General features: G+C 48.3%; 1 protein-coding gene across 1 annotated transcript in view; it reads right to left on the reverse strand.

Annotated features, from left to right (window-relative positions):
- OTOG (otogelin) overlaps nucleotides 1-23,235 on the reverse strand; it is a 68,453-nt gene that overhangs the window by 29,941 nt on the left and 15,277 nt on the right. The window contains exons 17-30 of the mRNA XM_058662281.1: nucleotides 22,189-22,366; nucleotides 20,681-20,805; nucleotides 19,544-19,756; nucleotides 18,473-18,665; nucleotides 17,010-17,084; nucleotides 16,743-16,786; nucleotides 16,241-16,394; nucleotides 7,382-7,489; nucleotides 6,046-6,184; nucleotides 3,435-3,569; nucleotides 3,053-3,199; nucleotides 2,723-2,842; nucleotides 1,010-1,126; nucleotides 580-736 (exon numbers count right to left, since the gene is read on the reverse strand). Coding sequence (XP_058518264.1) covers nucleotides 580-736; nucleotides 1,010-1,126; nucleotides 2,723-2,842; nucleotides 3,053-3,199; nucleotides 3,435-3,569; nucleotides 6,046-6,184; nucleotides 7,382-7,489; nucleotides 16,241-16,394; nucleotides 16,743-16,786; nucleotides 17,010-17,084; nucleotides 18,473-18,665; nucleotides 19,544-19,756; nucleotides 20,681-20,805; nucleotides 22,189-22,366 — 1,905 coding nt within the window. The remainder of the gene's footprint in view (nucleotides 1-579; nucleotides 737-1,009; nucleotides 1,127-2,722; nucleotides 2,843-3,052; nucleotides 3,200-3,434; nucleotides 3,570-6,045; nucleotides 6,185-7,381; nucleotides 7,490-16,240; nucleotides 16,395-16,742; nucleotides 16,787-17,009; nucleotides 17,085-18,472; nucleotides 18,666-19,543; nucleotides 19,757-20,680; nucleotides 20,806-22,188; nucleotides 22,367-23,235) is intronic.

The following is a 23,235-nucleotide window of genomic DNA, read 5'->3' on the forward strand; positions in this document are numbered from 1 at the left end:
CTCCTGCTTCTGGCTTCTGATCAGCTCAACTCTGGCCATTGCAGCCACTTGGGGAGCAAACCATCAGTTGGAAGATCTTTTTCTCTGTCTCTCCTCTCTGTAAAATCTGACATTCCAATAAAGAAAATCTTAAGAAGAAAACAGAAAAAGAAAAAGAGCTGCAAGCTGAGTTGAGGCATTGTGGCCATGTTTAAGCTCTAGTGAGTGTGGTGAGCCTGTCCTTGCTGAAGGGTCGCAGCAGAACAACAGAGAAAGAGGCAGACCCAGGAGGGCCCCGGGTCTCAGCAAGAGCCAGGCTGGCAGCCTGCCCATGGCAGCTTGGCCCGGAAGCACGGGTGGGGGGCGGGAAGGAGCACCAGACCATGCAGGTCCAAACCCTGGCTTCACTGCTAATCTGGGAGAACCCCAGGTTCTCTCTATAAACTTCGATTTCCTCAACTAGAAGAATTCATTCTCTGACTTCACAGGGTGATGGTAAGAAGCTGAACACACACACAGAACAGCAGGCCTGGCCCCTGGCAAGCACCTGGCCATGGTGGGCCCTGGGAGTCCCTCAGAGGGCTGAGGTAGGTCACTCACGGCAGAGGCGGGGGCTGCGCCAGTCCACAGCCACTCCATGCTGGCAGCACTGGTGTGCGTAGGCAGCCACACTGGCACAGAAGCACTCACAGTCCCCGCCCCGGCTGCACCCACATGTGTCGGTCAGGCAGTTTGAGTAAAACCAAGTGACATCAACCTGGGAGAGGTCAGGGTCAGAGGTCAGCTCCTGAATGTCCAACCCATGGTTTTTCACCTGCTGGCCACCAGGACAAACCAAGGCAACATGGAATGGGGCACCCACCATGTCAGGGAGAGGGGAGGAAGGTAGCCTTTTGAGAACCGTGCTCTGTCCCCAAGGCAGCTCCAGGCCCCACCTCTGTACCTGAGGTGTCCTTTCCGAGGCCTTAGGGTTGTCTGAGAGCAGAAGGGACCCCGGGGAAGGTGGGGGAGGGGTCTGGCTGGCACTCACCACAGGGTGGCAGGTCTCAAACACCTCGCTCAGCAGGATGCCACACTGCTTCTTGGCAAAGGGCTCTCGGAGGGGATTCAGGACACAGGTGTCCCGGGGGTCCAGGATGTCTGGGCACTGAGGGGCAAAAGCAAGCAGGGCTGGTCGCCACTACCCTCATGTCCTGGTACAACCCCCTCCTCCCAGTGTGAGACGGGCCTGGGACTTGTTCCAGAGCCATAGAGGGAGGTGTCTGAGGGGAAGGCATGGGCATGCGTGGGCGGTCACAGAGCTCAGCTTGCCCCAAAGCAGTGAGCTGGGGAGGTCCAACTGGAAGCTCTGTCCTTGCACTGGGCAGCTGAATGCCGCTGCCAACAGCAATGGTGGCCTCCCCGAGACTCCAGATGAGAGATCACCCCGAGTGACATCTTGACTGTGGAATTTGTGCTCAGCAGAGAATGGAATGCAGCAAGGACTAACTGCTGGCACCCACAGAAACAAAGATGACAGGAACGTGCTCTTTAGTGCTGCTCAGCTTGTACTCACGTGGCTGCACAGCAATGGGTAACTGGTGGACATGTCCCTGGGTATGCTGGGCCCCCTGCCTCAGGCCTGCACCTGGCTGGAGCCCTAGTACTTGCTTGAGGCCATCAGCAAGACAGCAATGCAGAGGACGGAGGGACAGCCAAGGTGGGCCATCCCCCCATCTGCTCTGAAATGGGAGGGAGTTAGGGCATACTTTTCTTCTGGCCACACCTGGGATTTCAGTGAGCTCTAGGTTATGGCCAACTGTGTCCCTTCCCCCCGTCTACACAGGCCCTCGTCTACTTGCTAGCAGAGAAAGAGGATCACACAGCCAAAGAACACCAATACTTAATACTCATGCCACTACTGTCCCTGGTCACACCCAATGACAGACATAAATAATTGATCACAGGCCCCTTCCAACAGAGTCCTCACAGACAAGTCTTGAAACAACCCCTTCTGAGCAACTACAGTTTTCCTGTGAAGTAAAATCTACACACTTCACAGAAGACCACAGAGAGCGTGGCCCTTGCTCTAGCTGTCACCTACTACATCAGCAGCAGATGAGCTGAGACAAGAAGCCAGGCTGTCTGCTCGTGGTTCAGTGTTCTTTGCAGCGCTGCCCTAGTGTCAGCACATGGAACATGGCATGGCAGGCTCAGACACTTGCTAGACCTCAAGAATGACCCCTCATATCTGCATCTGCAAAATGCTGTCTTCCCTCTTAGAGGCGTTCTATCTGACCCACTCATCTACTCTAATACAGCTGTTAAAGTCTCAGCACAGGAGCCACCGCCTACATGAAGTCTTCTTTGATAAACAGAACACTTGTCAGGCCCTCTCAGTCTCCCCTCTTGTATCAGTCTTGTTGTTAGGACTGGGAGGCACAGAGATGGGAAAAATGGCCACACATCAACCAGCCTCACCTTCTCCACTTGGGGACAGAGCAGCTGACGCCTTCCCAACCCCCTCACCCTCCCACCAGGGCTTTGTCCAAGATGGAACGGAGAGTTGGATTAGAAAGGCAGGATGACGCATGGCGTTGGGCCATAGTGCAGCCCAGGATGATGGATGGTGGCCTGGGGTTAGGAGCAGGTCCAGGAGCAGTGTCACTCTTCCCCAGTCTGGGGCCAGGTTCAGGGCTGATCAGTGCAGTGTCCACCTGAGGGTAGAAGACATGAACCAGAGCAGGGCAGGATGAGGCTTTACCTCCACAGCAGCCCAACTGCTGCCAAACTCCTGGGGGTTAGTCAGTTCCAGGTTCTCCGGAGTCCTCATCTCATTGACTGTCTTCAAGTCAAAGTTCCCACAGAGGCCTGCCAGCTGACCCTAAAGCGAGAGAGGAGCCCAGGGTCAACTACAGGGACATCAGGGGCGAGTGTGAGCCAAAGAAGCAACCACTGTTGAGAGATGGGAAGGGCTGGAGAGAAAAGACTGGCAGAGTAGGGTGGGGTGGGCTCCTTTTGGCTGCTCAGAGGGGAGGTTGACTCAGCCCTAGCAGGTGCAGAGGTCCCTTGGAGCCCCTGCCCACATGACTACCTGCCATTGTGGCCCAGCCTGCACATGAACCGTGGTCCTCTGGTCCCACAGGAGGGTGATGTGCTCCTGTGGAAAGTGCACCAGCGTGAAGAAGCCCGCTCTCCACATGTGCACCTCCTGCTTCTCATCCAGGAAGCTTTCAGGACTCTGAGGATCAGGAGGTAGACAAAGATTGTCAGACCTGTGGCCCAAGTGCCTCTCCACTCCCGCAAGCCCACCCTGGGCCACTGCCCAACTCCCTCCAGGACCTCACCAACGCACCTCTTCCCCATGTCCCAAAAGTTATCTCTCTGTTCAAGCCCCTGGCCGAGGCATTCAGCCCCAGCCTCTAGTGACCTTCAAATGGACATGGTGGCTTGCCCTCCCCATCATGGACTCTTACAGGATTTCCTGAGTCATCATCAAAGATGATGAGTGAGTTCCCAACACTGATGGAAATGAACTTCCTGCAGATGACGCCAGAGCTGTAGCAGTTCACATTCTCTACGATCACAGAGAAGCTGGAATCTGATGTACTCTGATAGCAGGAAAACAAAAAAGTCTGGGAGCGCCAGGGAGAGGGGAGATCCTGCTGGGGGGTACAGGACTGGGATTCAGGGGCTTGGTGGTGGTTCCCCCTCCACTTCCTCTGGGCGACTCCAGGCAGTGCTGTTTGCCAGAGCTTATTTCCCATTAGGGTGCCTGCTATAGTGTGGTGCCCAAGGCTACTCTCCCCAGGGGTTCTGATGAGGGAGAAAATTCATGCACACAGATGCTGACAGGGTGAAAGGGAAAGGCAAAGGACTGTTCGGAGGGTGGAGGGCCAGCACTGGACGACGGGTCAAGTGCACATACTTCTGACTACTGCAGCTCTACTCCTGAGAACCTCGACAGACACTCCCATGAGTGTTTGCAGCAATGCCATAACACAAAAGCAACCTAAATGCCCTTCAATGGGGGTATAATCAAGCTAAGATACACCCCTGAATCTCTGGGTTCCACATCCAGGACTCAACCAGCCATGGAGCAAAACCAAAACAAAACCAAAAAACAAAATACAAAAACTGCACTGACCATGGACAGAAATATTTTTGCTAATATTTCGCAAGCAATACAGCACACCAAGTATTTACTTAGCAGAGATGGCTTAAGGGTATTGCACAGATTCTATACAAATCCTACGCCTGAATTGTGGTCTCCGAGAGGAGTCCCAGAACCGGATTTCCCCAGGCATCAAGGGTCACCAGTACAGTCTTTCTGTCAAATCCTTTCAAAGCTGTTAGAAAGCATGCAATGATTCATAACTGTCGCACTATCAAAACCACTTGAGCAAGACCCTCGGAGCATGCCCCACATCGGGGACCTGGGATGGGTGGGAGACTGGGAGGGGCTTCTCCCTTTACTTCCCTCTTTATCCCAGATATAGAAAAAAAATGTGTGGAAATGATAATCTGACCCACTTTCCTTTAGCCGTTGAATCTTTATGCGCTAATTAACTATGTAAAGTTTGTCAAAAATATAATAAAATGGAAAAAGAAAAACATGTAATGAGTGTGTGACATCACACTCAGGATCTTCGATGACATGAACCAAAGATGGCAGAATCCTAGTATCAGAAATGAAAGGGGGAGAAGACAAAAGAGAGAGGAGAGAAAGAAGAGAGAGGGAATAGAGAGCAGAGGGGACAGAAGGAAAAGAAAGAGGAGAGAAAGGGGGAATAGAGGAGAGAGAGTAGAAAGAGAAACAGAAAGGGGAGAGGAGAGGGGAGAGACAGGCAAGGGGACAGAGAAAACGTGTGTCCAACCAGTCTGTCTGAGAACATGGTCTTTCTTGTTCTACAGCAAGAGAGAGACGAAACAGGAAGGGGAATATTTGTCTTTAATGCACACTTCTAGAAGATTTTGTTAGTAAAGGGCATATACTGTGTTTAACGTCTAACAAATAAAACAGGGTCAATAACCTTTATCTTGTAACATTATTGAAATTAGGTGAAAGGTTTTAAAATTTCTGCCCCATACACAGGATCCAAAGATTTTGCCATTATTAGTACTGCTGTTGCTGCTCTTACACTTACCTATGGAGACAATTGTCCCTTGGCAAAATGACAGACCCTGGGTGTACCTGGTATGCCCTCCCCCTGGCCTGTTGATGTCCTTCCTTTCCTTCTGGGGATATTCTGGCTTCACCGTGCTGTCCAAGGTCACCAGTCCCTGTCTTCCAGGTCAGCTGATGCCTTTGACACACAACTCCTGTGGCATATCAATTCAAACCTGACTTCCACTTTGTCACCAACCAGCTATGAGACCTCAGGTGGGTCCCCTCAGTCCACTGAGCCCAAAACTCTATACCTGTAACAAGGGATCAGTTAATTCAGCCTTATAGGATTAGCATGATAAATAAGTGACAGAACCCACAAAATGGCTCAAGAGGCCACCAAAAATATACAGGATAAAAACTCGAACAAGCGGACCCTGTACGGTAGCCTAGCAGCTAAAGTCCTCGCCTTAACACACCGTGATCCCATATGGGTGCCGGTTCTAATCCCAGCAGCTCCACTTCCCATCCAGCTCCCTGCTTGTGGCCTGGGAAAGCAGTTGAGAATGGCCCAAGATTTGGGACCCTGCATGGGAGGTCTGGAAGAGGTTCCAGGCTCCTGGCTTTGGAATGGCTTAGCTCCAGCCGTTGCAGCCTCTTGGGGAGTGAATCAATGGACAGAAGATCTTCCTCTCTGTCTCTCCTTCTCTCTGTATATCTGACTTTTTAAAAATAAATTAATTGAAAAAAAAAAAACCTCAAACAAGCATCATCTCTGACTCTTACAGGCAGGAAAACCCTTGGAACATAGATGGGCAAAGACTGTGGCTGTGAATGGACAGGAAGTGTCATTTGCCTGGTGGGTTCTGGCCAGCCCTGGGCTTGCTCCTTCACTCTTCTTTTAGTCTCCAGCAGCCACCTGCCCAGGGCTTAGAGCAGCCCCCTCAGAACCTGCTGGCTGGGTCCAACCAGGAACTCACCTTGATCAAGTGCACTTTGCAAGCCCCCACAAAATCAAATGGGAGTCCATCGAAGGTGCGGTAATGGCGGTCAGCATACGCAGTGCAGGTGGCAGCACAGGGGTGCAGGACACACTGGAAGGAGCCCTGTTGGCACAAACTGAAACATACATGCCCATGTCAGCTTGCAGGGCCCACCCGCCCCTGACCTGAATGCCCATGTCAAAGGCATGATCGCAGGATGCACACCACGTGATCTTGAAGAGAGGGTCCACAAATATCACCAACCTCCAACAGAAGCCTGGGGGATGGGACAGTGACCCCTATTTTACATGGGAGGACACTGGGGCTCAGAGAAGTTCAGGGCCACACAGTCAGAAATGAATGGAGCTGAGATGGACCCAGATCTGTTGGACTCTGAAGTCCGTACTCTTCAGCATTCCATTCATTCATTTACCAACATTGGAGGCCTGTCATCTCCTAGGCATGATTCCAAGAACTTGAATACTTTGGTGATCAAAACAGCAAAAACCCTCTGCTTTAATGAAACTTACAGCCCAGAGGGGAAAGACACCTATTAAAAAGTTCACAATGAGTAATACAGCATGAGTGCCAAATCTCTACCTACTTCCTAACCCCTCCTGCTGGGCCCAAAGCAGGCCCTACAGAACCAGCTCCAAGTCTGCTTCCATTGAGTCCAGTCCAGGTACATGCTCTCCCACATGTGTATATACTTGCATTACCAAACATAAAATATGCTCTCATATAGGCTTACTTCCACATAACAGATATAGACATAGTCAAAGGTAAACACAAATGCACACACACATGTTCACTCATGTTTGAACACAAATATGAATACCCATATTCACATGCTTTCTACATGTCTACACATACTAAGTGAATGCATATGCACAAAACATAATGTGTGTATCTATAAACACATCTATCCAAGCACAACTTCCTAACTATGTTTTCATTGACGTACTTAGATGCATGAAGATCTGCCATTTTATAAACATCCGTGTACATGCATGCTCACATGCAGTCTATGCAGCTTGGATTTACACCCACATTTATGTGTTCCTATAAACATACAACCATATTATCACAAATACAACTTTGGCCATATACACATATGTCTGAACTCACATTAATATAAATACAAAAATACTCCCTAAATATTCTGCTATATGATTAGAATTACATATGTACTCACACCCTTGCACAACTCACAGATGTGCGACACAAATACTACATGGTAGAAGAGAAATGCTACATTATATCCATGATGATGCACCTTATATCCATGTTGTTCCCTGCCAAGAGCAAGGCCTTTTGGAGAGCTCTCACTTACCAGGTATGGCAGGGAGACATCACCTGATCCCCAGGAAAATATTCCTTCCCTTTCCAAGTGCATGGGCACTCCTCTGGCAGGAAACATGCATCTCCATGTCTGAGCAAGCTGTAGGGATGCAGCAAGCAAGTGGTCAGGAGGCTTTCTGTCCCTATCTGTCAAACCCTGCCCTCCACATAGTTGGCCCTCACATATACCACCAAGAGCTGCAGCCCAGTCAGAGTGACCCCCAGTAACCCCCTTGGGGCTGGCCCCCAGCCCTGGTCTCTGCATCTGCCAACATGTGCAGTGGATTGGTATGGTCTGTGCCACATCCCATTCAGCTCTCATTTTTATAACTGGGCATTGAAGCCTAACTCATCCCAACTGACTCCACTATCCTGTCCACACTCATGCCAGTAGGTGCCACCACCTGTTTAACCAGGCCAGCCCCTAGTCCTGGTTCTCATGCCCACCAGTGGGAGTTGTAACCCATCAGAGAGGTGGCCACAGTTTCCTTACTGGACTTACTTCCATTTCTGGATCTTGCACTCTTCAGGTGGTTCTGCAGTACAGCTTGACAGGACTTGTCCCCAGCCCTAGCCCTTGCCAGCAGATGCTGTGGGAAAGCCCAACCAGCTTACCCTTACTCTGAGTGCTGCACCAGTGGATACAGTCAGTTAGCCCAGCCTAGCTCCCCCCTCTCACCCAGTCCACATGCAGGCCAACAGATGTTGTAGCCCTGCCCCCAGCCTGGTCTGCCCCCAGTTCCAACTCTCATGCTCACCAGCAGGAGCAGTAGGGTCCCCACTTTCTGGTCTGGTTTCCATGAAATCTGACCCATTCCCAGGCAGAAGCCATTGTGGCCAATTGGGGAGTGAACCAATGGATGGAAGATCTCTCTCTGTAATTCTTTCAAGTCAAATAAAAATTTTTAAAGATTTATTTATTTTTTATTACAAAGTCAGGTATACAGAGAGGAGGAGAGACAGAGAGGAAGGTCTTCCGAAGTGGAGCCACCGGGATTAGAACCGGCGCCCATATGGGATCCTGGCGCGTTCAAGGCGAGGACTGTAGCCGCTAGGCCATGCCGCCGGGCCCAAATTTTAAAAAAAGATTAAATAGTGAAAGAAAAACAGAAAAAAATGTAACCTAGAATTATATATTTAGCAAAAGTATTTGTAACAGTTAACAAATTAAGATACACAGATATTTCTTAAAGCACTGTTTCTGGACAAATACTTTAGAAATAAAGATAATTAAACTTGAATAGGTAAACGTTTAGGGCTGTTTCTAGAAGAAAATGACATTTGATTCAATGGACAGAATAGAAAAGATCCAATCTCATCCAATGTGGACAGACATATCCACTCAGCCAAGGGCCCAGATAGAGGGGGGGAATAAAAAGCACAAAGGAAGGCTGACTTCAGCCTCTTCTGGAGCTGGGACACCTGCTTATCCTGCCTTTGGACATCAGAGATCCTGGTGATCCACCCTTGGAATGTAGCATCTTATACCAGCAGCTCCCCCAACTCCAGCCCCAGAGACCTGGGCCTTCAGCCTCAGACTGCAAGCTACAGGATCAGTTCCCCTGACTCTGAGCCCTGTACACTGGCTCTGAGCCCTGTGCACTGGGACTGAGCCCTGTGGCTGCTTCCCGTATCTCGGCTGGTCATTCTGGGGCTTGGAGCCTCCAAAATCCTATCCCATAGCCAGTCCTTCTTGTTTAGTTACATTCAACTGGTTCTATGTCTCTAATACAGTATTCTTCACAAATGAAAATGAAGTAAATACGTCTTCAGATAAACAACAATATGAAGGAATTATTTGCCTCCAGCAGTTAGACACTAAAACAGATGTTGAAAGACTGTTTTGTAGGAAGAAGGAAGCTCATCTCCATAAGGAAGGTTGCTGAAATATATGCTAGCCAATGCTGAAAAATTATTTAATTTGGACCCAGCATGACGACTCAATGGCTAAAGTCCTCACCTTGCATGCACCAGATTCCGTATGGGTGCCTGTCCGTATCCTGGCTGCTCTACTTCCTATCCAGCTCTCTGCTTGGGGCCTGGGAAAGCAGTAAATTATGGCCCAAAGCCTTGGGACCTTGCATCTACATGGGAGACATGGAAGAAGCTCCTGGCTCCTGGCTTAAGATCAGCTCAGCTCCAGCTGTTACAGCTCCTGCAGAGTGAAACAGCAGGTGCAAGATTTTTCTCTCTGTCTCTCCTTTCTGTAAATCGTCCTTTCCAATGAAAATGAATAAATCTTTTTTAAAAATCGTTAATTCCCCTAGGAGATCATTGATATTTTCCTCCAGTTTTGCAAAAAAAAAAAAAAAAAAAAAAAAAAAAAGAAAAAAGAAAAAAAAAGAAAGAAAAGAAAAGAAAGAAAAGAAAAAGAAAAAGATTTATCTAATTAATTATTTGAAAATCAGAGTATCATAGGGAGGAGGAGACAGAATAAGCTTTTCCAGTCACTGGTTCATTCCCCAAATGGCCACAGTAATCAGGGCTGGGCCAGATCAAAGCCAGGATCTAGGAACTCCATAGGTGGCAGGGACTCAAATACTTGGGTCATTTGCTGTTACTTTCCAGGAGCATTAGCAGGAAGCTGGATCAGAAATGGAACAGCCAGGGGCCCGGTGGTGTGGCCTAGCAGCTAAAGTCCTCGCCTTGAAAGCCCCGGGATCCCATATGGGCGCCGGTTCTAATCCCGGCAGCTCCACTTCCCATCCAGTTCCCTGCTTGTGGCCTGGGAAAGCAGTTGAGGACGGCCCAATGCATTGGGACCCTGCACCCGCATGGGAGACCCGCAAGAGGTTCCAGGTTCCCGGCATCAGATCGGCGCGCACCGGCCCACTGCGGCTCACTTGGGGAGTGAATCATTGGACGGAAGATCTTCCTCTCTGTCTCTCCTCCTCTGTGTATATCTGGCTGTAATAAAAATGAATAAATCTTTAAAAAAAAAAAAAAGAAATGGAACAGCCAGGACTCAAACCAGCATTCTGGCATGGGATTCAGAAATTGCAAATGATGGCTTAATCCACTGCAAAACAAAGCCAGCCCTGTGATCCTTTAAAATAAGATTAATACTAATGAAGTGTATGATTTACAACATAAGTAGACATAAAATTATACAGCAATAAAGGACAAAAAGGAAACAAAGAAAGCACATTGCTGTAAGTATTAAAATATTATCTTGAGCATGGCACAACGACTTGATTGGCTAACCCCTGCCTTGCAAACATTGAGATCCCATATGGGTGCCAGTTCATGTCCTGCCTGTTCCACTTCCCATCCATCTCTCTGTTTATGGCCTAGGAAAGCAGCAGAGCATGGCTCGAAGCTTTGGTGCCCTGCACTCGTGTGGGAGACATGGAAGAAACTTCTTGCTCCTGGCTTCAGATGGACTCAATTCTGGCTGCTGTGGTCATGTGGAAAGTGAACCAGAAGATAGAAGATCTTTCTCTCTATCTCTCCTTCTCTCTATAAATGTACCTGTCCAATAAAAATGAATAAATCTTTAAAAAAATGATCTCATAGTAGACTGCAAAAAATGAAAGATACATGTTACGACACCTGGAAAATGACAAAAAAATCCCCAAATCACCAACTTAAAAAAAAAAAACACTAGAATATTTTTAAATGCTTGATGAAAAATGGAATTAAGATTACTTTAATATAACATGTTTTTGAAATTATATATATGAAGAGTTCATGGAAATGTATGTTATATAAAAAAAAGAATACAGGGATTTCAGAATTGTTTATCCTGGGGGTCTGTGTTGTAGCATAACTGATAAAGCCATTGCCTGAGATGCCAGCATCCCATAGGGGTGTGGGTTTATGTCCCAGCTGTTCCACTTCCAATCCATCTCCCTGCTAACAGGGAAAACCAACAGCAGATGGCCCTAGTATTTGGGTCTTTGCACCCATGGAGGAGACCTAGAAGAAGCTCCTGGCTTTGGCCTGGGTTGCCCCTGGCTGTTGCAGCCATCTGGGGAGGGAAGCAGCACCCCCTGTCTCTAACTTTTTCAATAAGCAAATAAAACTTCTTTCAGAAAAAAATACATCTTTTTAAAAAAATACAGCAAAAAACCCTCCTAGTGGTATTTTTCTCATAGTTGTTTTTGAAGATCCCTCATATAATGTTAAAAAGAAAGTACGTAGCCAGGGAGGTATTTGGCCAGTGGCTAAGGGTGTCAAGATGGTAGAATAGGGTAAGGACACGTTTAAACTCACAGAAAAACATTTAATCAGGATGAAACAGAGAGGACACATTCCAGGAAATAGGAAAGGACAGAACAATAGCAGAGGGTACCTGGAGACTGACAGACACAGGAAAGCAGCGGACACAACGGTGTGGTGTTGCAGTGACTGATACCACAGCAGCATTCAGCTAACTGCAATCTGAACTCCACCAACAGCCTGAACTCCACCAGCAACCAGGTGGGAAAGGACTTTTACTGGGAGCTTGGGAGGTAAACCCAAACAAAGAACCCGTCCGTCCTGCTGGTCTGTTTGATTTGACCAGGAGCAGAGACAGAGGAGTAGATCCCAGATGGACAGTGTCTATTTCGAAGATGCGAGATGAAGACATGGAAGATCTACCAGACAAGGAATTCAAAAAAAATAATGTTAAAATCTGTCAGAGACAATGAGAAGAATTGGGAGGACTTCAAGGAATTCAAGAACCACATAGTCACAGAAATACAACAAATGAAAAGTAAAATCCTTGACTTAGAGCACAAAATTGAGAGCCTAACCAACAGAATAAACACAGCAGAAGAGAGGATCTCTGAAACAGAAGACACACAAAATGAACATACCCAGCTCATTAAACAGCTGGAGACAAGTCTGAACAAAGCCAATAAGACCATACAAGAAATGAAAGATAACCTCAGAAAATCGAATATTAGGATTATTGGCCTTCCTGAAGGAGCAGAAAGAGAGTCAGGAATGCAAATGGTGCTCGATGAAATTATACAGGAAAACTTCCAAAACACTTGGAACATGAACCCAGCCCAAATCCAGGACGGTCAGAGGACTCCCAGCAGATATGACCCAAAGCGATCCTCACGCAGACATATGGTGCTCAAGTCCCACTCCAATGAAGACAAAAAAAGAATCCTGAGACAAGTACGAAGCAGAGAAAAGATCACATACAGGGGAAAACCAATCAGAATCACTGCTGACTTCTCTGAAGAGACCTTACAAGCAAGAAGAGAATGGACAAAGTCTGAAAAAAAAAAAATTGTCGGCCTAGGATAACATATCCAGCTAAGCTTTCTTTTGTCTTTGAAAATGAAATAAAATTCTTCCACAGTAAAGAAAAGTTAAAAGAATTTGCCTCTTCCAAACCTGCCCTACAAATGATATTTCGAGATGTTCTTTTGTCAGAGAAGAGGAATAGCACCCACCAAAACCAAAAGCAAATGTGAAGAACATCCCACTAAAATTACAACAGAAGGCTAAACCAATGAACAACCCATTGCTAAAACGACAGGACCAAAAGTACCACCCAGATATATTAAACCTGAACGTAAATGGCTTAAGCTCAATCAAACGTCATAGATTAGTAGGCTGGATTAAAAACCAAAACCCATCTATTTGTTGTTTCTAGATACATTTCACCAACAAAAGTCAGTGGAAACTATATCATGGATTTTGATGTTTTCTGTTGGTTTCATCTCTTCAAAACACTTTCTTCTGATTAAATCATTCAATGACTCATAGATCATAGGATAGCATCATTTTCTCCAAGAAGCTTCTTGATTTTCATTTCTTCAGCTACACATTAGTCATTTAATAGCATGTTATTTAACTTCTTGGTGCTGTTAATTTCTTTTTCTTCATCTTCTTGATTTTGTTTTGTGGCTCTTCATTTAAGGGGATGTATAGTAGCTGTGTAATGGAGACTGTCATATCTAGTAACATGTTATTTAACTTCATGGCATTGTAAATTTCTATTTTTCTTTCTATTGTTGATTTTGTATTATGACTTCTAATTTGAGGGGATGTACAATAGCTGTGAAATGGAGACTAACATGTCCAGATGTGAGGAAATAATGTAGTATACATTTCTACTTCCAGACAAAGATGGACTCCCAATGAAACTGTTTACTGTATCTTGACAATAGGATGCTGGACTCTCTGCCATTGTCCATGCCTGCAATAATGGACATATGACTGTGTATGAAGAACTATACTTTAGTAATGATATAGAAGAACTAGGTAGGGGTGGGAATTGGGGCTGGGATTAGGGAACTACCAGGAGCCTAAGGAACTGTATCATAAAATGATGATGATAATAATAGTAATAATAATAAAATGTAAAAAAAAAAAAGAGGTTCTTGTCATTTAGCAGCAAGAAGTGGCTCCCTCCATTCTCCCGAGCCCAGCAGACACAGGAGGAAAAAAAAGAAAGAAAAACCGAAATATCTGTCCTGCCCACCTTCCTCAATACCTCAGCCCTTCCTACCCTAATTGAAGGCCTACATGGGTGTGCACCTCTTTCAACTATGTAAATGATATTACAAATAAAATTTAAAAATTTTCAAAAGTTGTTCATGTCACATATCCGAGTGCTTGGATCTGCTGCCTGCCTCCAGCTCTATTGCAACTTCATGCTAATGCAGACCCTGGGAGGCAGCAATGATGGCCCAAGTGTTGAATTCTGATAATCCACTTGGCGGACCTGGATTGAGTTCCCAGCTGCTGGCTGCACTGCCTCCCTCTGCCGTACAGCCTGGGCTGCTGTGGCCATTTGGGGACTGAATCAGTAGATGGGATTTCTCCGTCAAATTAATTCATTACCTTATTTATCTTGATAGACAGAAGGTATGAAAGAGTACAAAACAAAGAACAGATGGGACAAATAATGAATAGCCAGATTATAGTATTAAATCCACTTACACTGAATTTGGATACATAAACTCTCCAAAATTAAACAGTATAATTTCTAATGCTGACTAACAGAATCAAAGTTTAACTATATTCTGTTTACAAAAGACACAAATGGAAAAATAAGAAGTAACACTAATTACAAGAAAGATGAAGTGACTATATCAACGTCAGACAAAGTAACCTTCAAAACAGTGTTATTATCAGCAAGAAAGGCTATTGAAGGGCCGATTTACAAAGAGAATGTAAGAGTCCTGTGCATACACTAAGTCACCAGTGCTTCAAAAAACAGAAAGTAAAAACTCATAGAACTAAAGGGGAAAGAGATAGACCCACAATAATAGCTGGAAATTTCAATAGTGGTCTCCATGAATGATAGAAAGATAAAACGTCAACAAAGATGTGGAACATTTTAACAACACAATGACCTTGTTTTACTTGACACTTAAAGAAATCTCCATCCTATAATAGCAGAATGCACATGATTTTCAAGCCTAATGGAAATCCAAACTGTTCAGTGTTGTAAAAAAACTCACTGTATTTTTTGGAGTGGGCATTGTGGTGCAGTGGACGAAGCCATGGCCTTGAATGCCTGCATGCCATATCATAGTGCTTAGACTCAAGTCCACCTTCCTACTTCCTTTGGCTTTGTTAAGGACCATTCTTATCAGTGCACAATGAGTCATCAACAGAACAGAGCCCAGAGTCCAGTTCCCCCAGTTTCCAACCAATGCTCCTTCCCCATGTGGCCATGCCACATGCTTGGCAGCGAGTGACCTCTGCTTTCCGACTCCAGAAACCCCGACCTTAGAGTGAGAGAGGCAAGCTTATGCACATAAGATAGAACCACAGGCGCCCACACAATGTAGATTATCCCCAAGGCCCCCCAAAATTCCTCCCAAGGGGGTATTCCTATGGTTGCCCTTGCCTGGGAGGCAGTCAGCTCACAACTCAGACTGTGCCCTCTGTGTAGGGCTACAGACTCTGGATCTCCTGGAGCTGGCATGCCCTGGGCAAGGGGCAGCAGCTGCAGCAAAAGCACTCGGGTTTAAGTCACTGGGAAGATTACTTCCCTCCACCCAGCCCAGGGTTCTGCATCTGCCCAGTGGGAATCCTCCCCTCCTTTCCTCAGCCACAGCTGCTCTGAGACTGAAGGAAGAGAATATCCAAGACCCGGAAACAGCAAAGTTCCCATTCCATCCTCTCTAAGAGTCCCAACCCTCATTTTACTTGCCAGGAGCGGGGGGACCCAGGCTGGGATGGATTCTGCCTGCCTGCATTTCCTGTCTATGGTATGGCTAGGCCTGGCCAGGTTTCCCAGCCCAACACCAACCTCTGCATCGGCCCACCACTGCCAGGAGCCAAGCGCTTTTTTGGGCCCAGACCTGGGACTGAGAACTGGAGAGCTTGAGCATGCAGAGCAGCTTGGTCACCTGGCCTTCATGGTAGTCATTCAGGGAGCCTACAGGGAGATTATTTTCACCCAGGGGGATTTGCTTTTTTGAGATTTCCAGGGCACCAGTCTTCTACCTGTGGGCACTGCTGAGAATGGCATAGAGTGAGGGCTGAGAGCCGTGGCCTGGGCTGCTTCTCTCATGGTCTCATACCCACCAGCCCTGTAGGGCATGCCATAACCTGCACTCCACATTTCCACCACAGTGCCTCCCTTAATTCTTACAATGATCTACTACCTTAGAGTTACTATTCCCATTTTATAGGCGAGAAACAAAGCCCACCTCCCTCAAGGTCATGTGGCAGATAGAAGTACAGCCAGGCAGAATACATCCAGGGCTGGATTCCCCCAGCTCCTGCCCTTTCCTGGGCTCCTCGCTGCCCATTTCAGCTGCTACAAGCCTGCCCTGGGCCAGGAACTCTCTTCAAAACTGAGTGAGGTCTTCCTGCCCCCACTGCACCTCAGGGTCCCTGGATCAGCTGCTTTCAGGAAGGAGGGATGATGACACACATGGATGCATACCCCTGGGGACAGGCGCAGCCCGAAAGGCAGGGACCCCGGACGGGCATGCTCAGGTTCAGTAGCTGCTGTTCACACGTCCTCTCCCTGCTCAGCTCTGGGTCTGTGTGCAGCTCAGTACAGTTCACGAAGACCTGGCCAGCAGGGCAGGCTGCAGCTGGAAGAGAGGGGGAGGTGGGCGGGTGGGTGCAGCAGCCCCTGGCTCAGGGCTAGTCTTACAGGTCTGGGCCCCTGCAGTCAGAGGAGGTGAGAGAGACAGACTTGGAGACCTTGTGTTCTGGCTGCTGTGGGGGCATTGTTTGGGTTCCCAGATACACACTACAGAGGTTGGTAGGAGGACAAGGAATACAGAACCTTCAGGGTAGGTGTAAGACCTGGGATGGGCTTGCCTGGTCCTGATCAGTGCTCAAGTCTCACCTATCCACCCCATAAACCTCCCACCCCATCCCCAACAGAGAAGCCCCTAAGTCCCATTAAGGAGGCCCTGCCTGGTAGTCACCCTTACCTGGAGCTTTGCTGTCACAGCTCATGACTCCATCTTGGCAGTGGCTACACAGAGAGAGGAGCACTGGGGCTGGTTTCCCGGGCCCTGCACCCCAGTTTCAGACAGACAGCCCCACTCACTGCCCCTCCCCAACCAGCCCCAGTCCTTGCCTAGGAGGGAAGATGGGTGTCACTTTCACAGAACGTTCTACTCAGCTGTAGTGTCTCCAGTAAGCAACTTCCAAAAGAAGGGTTGTGGGGGAAATAAGGCTGCACCCACAAAGCTCACCAATGGCCCAGGGAGGGGATGTCACTGTCTCCAGGGGGATAGTCCACTCCTTGGAAGTGGCAGGAGCACTGGTTCCTATTAAAAACACATACACACAGACACAACAAACTCAAGAGCTGGGGCAGGGGCTGCCAAGGACATGGCCGCCATCTTGGTCATCCAGGGGCTTAAGGACACAGAGGGAAGAAGTGGCATCTACAGTGGTATATGACATGGTTTCAAGAAGCTGGCAAGCCTTCCCAGCAGGGGCCAGGGGCCAGGGGCCAGGGCTAACTCCGGAGTAGGGGCCACCCACAGAGCTTAGCTGAAGCCACTCTCCCAGGTTCCCCTCCCCCAACTTCTGAGGTCAGCTTCAGGAACAGAGGGGCAGAAAGACCAGGATCAATGCCTGTTGACTCACACTAGGCCAGATCAGGGAAGGGTCAGGCAATGCTCAACAGCTACAGCATCTTGGTGCAATGGGACAGGTCAATCACACCCACATCCAGGATGAGCAGGCAGTGTCTCTGCTTTACTGGCTGTCAGCTATCTTCAATTCTGGCCAGAGTCACCCATGGGCCCCCACCACATGCTCAGTGACTCCTCAGGGAGTTGCTTCCAGGCAAGCTTGGATCCCTGTATAGTCCCTGCTCACTCCAGGCACCTGCATGCCTGGGAACAGCACAGTGGAGGGTGGGACACCCATATTCATCCACCCCGTGGCTTCTCATCCTCCTGCTCCTCTGCCCCCAGAGGCTCCCAGCATGGGCAACACTCAGTGCCCAGTGCAGGGGAGCCGTGTGCACCTGCATCTCTGGGGGCTAATCTCTCCTTTGCAAAGGCCTCTGGGTGATTCCTATTTACCCATGAAAGGGGTCTCTTTTGAGTCCCTCATCACCTGAAAACCCTCAGCTGGGTATTGTACCATCCTACAGATGGAGAAAGAGAGGCCTGGAGGAATGAGGGACCTTGTCAATCAACCCCAAGATTCTGTAGGGACCACAACCTACCACCTATCCTCCCACTCTGTCCTCCTGCAGAGGACATCCCTTTGCCTGGAGCCCCCTCCCTCGCTTCCCTCAGCCTCCACTCCACAGCAACAAGACTCAGTCTTTTTTTTTTTTTACTACTGCCCAGCCCTCCAAGTGTGTCTATTATCTGTCTCATTGCCCTAGAATGTGGGCTGCACAAGCTAGCAGTATGTTCCACTTTTTGTTAAATTCCAACGCCTAGAACTGCTTAGAACACATGAGGAGGCCAATAAATACTTGCAGCAAGAGAAAGGAGATGAGAGCAACATGTGGCCAGAAAAGCCAGAGGTAGAAGGGACCTGAGAGGGAGACCAGAAGAGGACCCCCCCCCACATACATGTCCCCATCAAGGCCTGGTCTGTAGCTGTGGGAAGGGGCACATGAGAGGCCCACCTTGGGAGACCCTTGGCCACATCTCCCCATCTGATTCCCAAGTCGAGCTGGCCCACTCACCTGGGGACACAGAGGTTGGCCTGAGTGTCCAGGTAGGTGTCTGGGGGACAGGCACAGCCTTCCACACAGTCGTCTCTGCTGAGGTCACTATGAGCATCAACCTCACAGGCCTCAGGATTGGCCAGCTCCTGACAGGTCTGTCCACACGGGATCACACAGGGGCTGTACTCCTTGGTGGCCTCACAGGACAGGGCTGCAGTAAGAGAGGGGACTGTGCTTTGCCTTCATCCTCACAATGGTGTCAGGTGAGACTCATCCTGAGGATGAGAACTGACACCCAGAAAAGTTAGGACACTTGTACAAGGTCACATAGCAGTTCAAGGTCAGAGATGTTATTTGAACCCAGGTCTGATGCAGGTTGCCACCACCTCTCACTACAGTGGAATGACAAAGAAGTGGGAGAGAAGGATGGAGAGATGAGTCATTGGCCAAGTTCCTTTTCTTCTTAAGAGGTCTACAGCCTCTGTCAAGTTCTGCATTTCCCAACCCAGGCTGCACATCAAAGCCACCAGCGAAACAGTTGCAACATGCAATGCCTGTAGCCGCTGCCAAATATGTGGATGTGATCCAAATGTGTGCCCTTCCAGAACAGTGTCTAGGTTTTGTCCCTTCTCCTCCAAGGAAGTTTAGATTCAGAGAAGGCAGGTTCTTGCAGTACTGAAATAAGAAAGGGCTGTGACCTTGAAGATGTGGAGCTAGTGTCCTTGAACAAGTTCATCCTATGAATGTTCATTCCAATGAAAAGGTGGCTCTGACTAGGGTGGTGGCATGGTAAGAGGTAGAAATGGCTAAATGTGGGATTGGTAAGACTGTCAGGGCTCAGAGCTGGGTTAGAGGTGAAGGCAAGAGAAACAGTTCCAAGTCATGTGTCCCTGTGTTCAAGTCTGGATGTCCAAGGGCTGGTGGCCCCTGGCATGGTTGGAGAGCACACTGGGAAGAGTTAGCCTGTGTGGAGAACAGCCAGGTTGGAGGAAACTGCAACATCCTCATAGACAGTTCAGGGGACACTGGAGTCTGGAACCCAGGCTCCTCCTCCCACCGTCCCATGGTGCACAAGCACAGGGCACTCACCACAGGCTGGCAGGTGGGCACGGAAGTTGATGGGGAGTCCATGACGCTGGCACAGGTAGGCGTAATGGGTCAGTGCGGCGCACAGGCATGGCTGCCCACAGCGGCAGGTGTCCTGGCGGCACTGCTCGAAGTAGGGCACGGGGCTCAGGTGTGTGGAGCAGGATGCGAACAGCTCCCCCATGAGCACGCTGCAGGCCTGCACGGCGTAGGAGGCTGAGCCCAGGAGGAACGGGAACCAGGTGGTCAGTCACAAGCTGGCCTGGTGCCCAGGATTCAGCCTCTCCTTCCTTCAGCATGGCCCAGTGGAACTGCCTGCCCACACAGGAGGACATGTGCATGTGCCCAGGAGGGCTGTGGGCTGGGCATGTGTGTGGATGATTCAGTAGAGTCCAGGTATGCATATGTGGCTGGTCATAGGCATGGGTGTAGACAACTATGAAGGAGGACATGTGCATGTATACATGTGTGTTTGCACTCACATACTTGCATGCAATGTAGTATATCTGCCAGGCATGAGCCCAGGTGAGGGATAACTAGCAGTGAACCAAACCAATGCAAATCCCTGCCCACATAGAGTGCACCCTGCGGTGAGAGCAGGCAGTCTCTAAACTACTTCTACAGAACAGAAGAGACAGGAGTCTAAGCAGCAAGAGCAAGCTAGGGAGGAGCAGAGGGCAGGCGAGGTGGGCCAGGAGAGGCAAGAGCCACCTGAGCTCAGGTGAGTAAGAAGGCACTCAGAGAGAAGGTGGAGTTTGGGCAAGAATCTGGAAAACAGGGACTCAGGCACACATCTATGTGCATTAAGAGCATTCCTGGGGAGGCCCCAACTGGGGCAAAGACTGGGCAGGAAGCAGACTCAGCTACAGGGAGAACAGCAAAAGGAATGAAGGGTGATGAGACAGGGGAAGGGCACTGCTGAGGGCCAGCTGGGGCCATGGGAGGACTTCTACCTTCACTGCAAGATGGCACAGCCATTTACACATGTGTGGACATGATGGTGACAGAATATGTACCTAGCCCTCACCTTTCTCCTGTCTCTCTTCTACCAACTTGACCCATGGTTCTTCCCATCACATCTTTCCTGGAATAGTACCACCTGCACCTGGCTCTCTAGGCCTCTCCCTCCCCTCAACTCACCAGCTTGCAGGTGCACATCGCAGGGGTCCAGCGGAGAGCCAGAAATCAGTGGAGAGCAGGCAGACAGTGTTTTCCAAGAGTTGCCAAAGAGCTGCGGGGTGTTCTCAGGCACCCCCACTGGGGACCTGTGACCGTGGCATAATCATATTCACATACTTGCTCGTCTGGACCCAGGACATCAACAGTATAGTCTGCTAGGCACCTACTTGCTCAAATACACACACAGTCTCTGCATGGACACTCATCTGAGTGCCTCACTGAAACATGGATCATGGATAAGTCCACAGACATCACTCACATACATCCCCAACATGCACACATTGCAAATATGTGCTAGACATAGGCAAATCAGTTTACAAGTCACATTCAAATGTATACAATCATTGATATGCCCATATGCACATACATATTACATTTAATTGCCCCCCAAAAAGCTCAAAACAAAAAGTGTTTGAACCACACACTGGTCCCCTCCCCACACAACCCCAGCCCTTCACATCATAAATGGAAACAAACACATTGTCACTGGGTTAAGACTCTCTACCTCCTCCTTTTGCTATGGCAGTTCCTGAACATTCCCTGGTGCTCCTTGGGTCTCAACGTGGGAAGCACAGAACAGGGAAAGGCAAAAGAGGGAAAACATGTTGCCTAGACATTCCCAGTTTCCCAGAGCCGTCAAACCCTGAGGTGTAGGTGGTAAAGTACAGAGAGATCATTACCCCATAGGAACCATGTTCTACCTGGCACCTGCTGTGCCCACATTATTGTCAGTGCAGTGAGAGGTCTTTGATTACCTAAAGCAGTAATGACACTGCAAGTTCACATTTAGGAGAGAAGCTAGTAACCCTCACACTAAGCCAAGATCTGCCCCATCATTCTGGTCAGGTGCCTTAACAGTCCCACCAGGTGAGACAACAGGGTGTTACATTTTTAGATATCCGTGCATTGAAGGGCTCTTAGCTTGTTCTTGTTCTTCACAACAAAAATAACTCACGTTTATGACTAAGCATGTTTCCGTCTATGTTACTCCATGTATGGAATGTGAAAGACTGGCTAGAACCTCCAGCCATCAAAACCAACCCTCTTTTTTGGTATTGTTCAGTCACTGGGACTCAATTAAAACAGAACAATTAGTCAAATAGTTAAGACTACTATAAAAACGTTTCTCAAGCAGTGTTTGTAGACCCCAGGTACTGTAGCCACAGCTGTGCTTATCAAGGACGATGTCCTAGCTCCACCTCCTATCAGGTCCTTGAAGAATAGGACCTAAAAATCAACATTTCAGCAGACTCTACCAGGCGACTCTTCCACATGCAGGGGATTGTGAACCACTACTTTAAAGAAATCCCAAATCTAACAGTAGAAGAATGTCTGAATAACAACCGATTTAAACGTAGGGGAATGCATCATTTATACAACACATCTGGGCCAGGGGAGACCAGTTCCGGAAGAACCTCAGAGGGCCCATCCACCCACTCCCTTCGGGTTCCAAGGACAAGGGTACCTACAGGAAGTCATCCTGCGTATTGCCATTGAAGGTGCCACAGAGGCCCACGGTGTCATCCACCCATCGCGGGTCCACCTGCAGGTACAGCCGCAGCCCTTCTCGGTCGTACAGCACACGCACACCCACGCTGGTCTTCACGCGCAGGAACACGGAGGACAACCTCCGGATCTCAAAGGCATCTGTGCAGGGAGCCAGAAGGGAGTGTAGAAAGTTCAGCCCCTATACACTCCACCCACCATCTGCTCCTCTCCAGCCTCTCTGGTGTGGGCAGCCTGGAGGAAGCCCTGCTCAGTGATGAAGCCAGGACTCAGGGGTAGCTTCCGGAGACTGAGGGAAGACATTTTACTAGGCAACAAGGGCTCATTACTTTGTGTTCCTCTCAGACACAGGAGAACTGGTTAATCCCCCTCTTCCTGTCTTCACAGGGCCATCAGGAAGCTCACGATACAATTTCAGATCCAACTACAGACATTCTAATTCTTGATTATTAACCATTTCTATACTTGTGTGGTCTTTTTTAAAAAATCAGAAATCACTTTTATTTAAATTCACAGTAAATAGATCTCCAAAGAACTGTAAGTATTTACAGAAATGTGCCTATTAAGACATGAAATCATAAATTTAAATATGTACCAAAGATTTTTTTAAAACATCCCTTTACCAGCTCTCCCTGCGAAGAATCAATGTCCAAACATCAAGTGTGGCTCTTCTTCTCTCTCCAGATAAGCTGTTTGCAGTCATGAGCGAATTCCAGAGAGAAAACACCACAGCTCGAGGCTCCCACTAAAGTTGTATGGTCTTTTTATACCCAACACACTCCAGTTCCTCTCCATCTTATATATATCTGCCTGTTTTCCCTCTTTCCTTCCTTTTTAAAGTTGCTTTCTCTGGTACTGTAGCTTATAATCTAATAGTTTCCCCATTTCTGCCAAACCTGTTTCCTGTATGCTAGCTGCCCATAAGATCAGGGGACATTCACCAGACAGGATGAGAACCCAAACCAAACAGTACCATACATACACAAATGTATGAAGTAGCCATCACCCCA

Source organism: Ochotona princeps, chromosome 4 (assembly GCF_030435755.1).
Source record: "Ochotona princeps isolate mOchPri1 chromosome 4, mOchPri1.hap1, whole genome shotgun sequence".
NCBI classification, from domain to species: Eukaryota; Metazoa; Chordata; class Mammalia; order Lagomorpha; family Ochotonidae; genus Ochotona; species Ochotona princeps.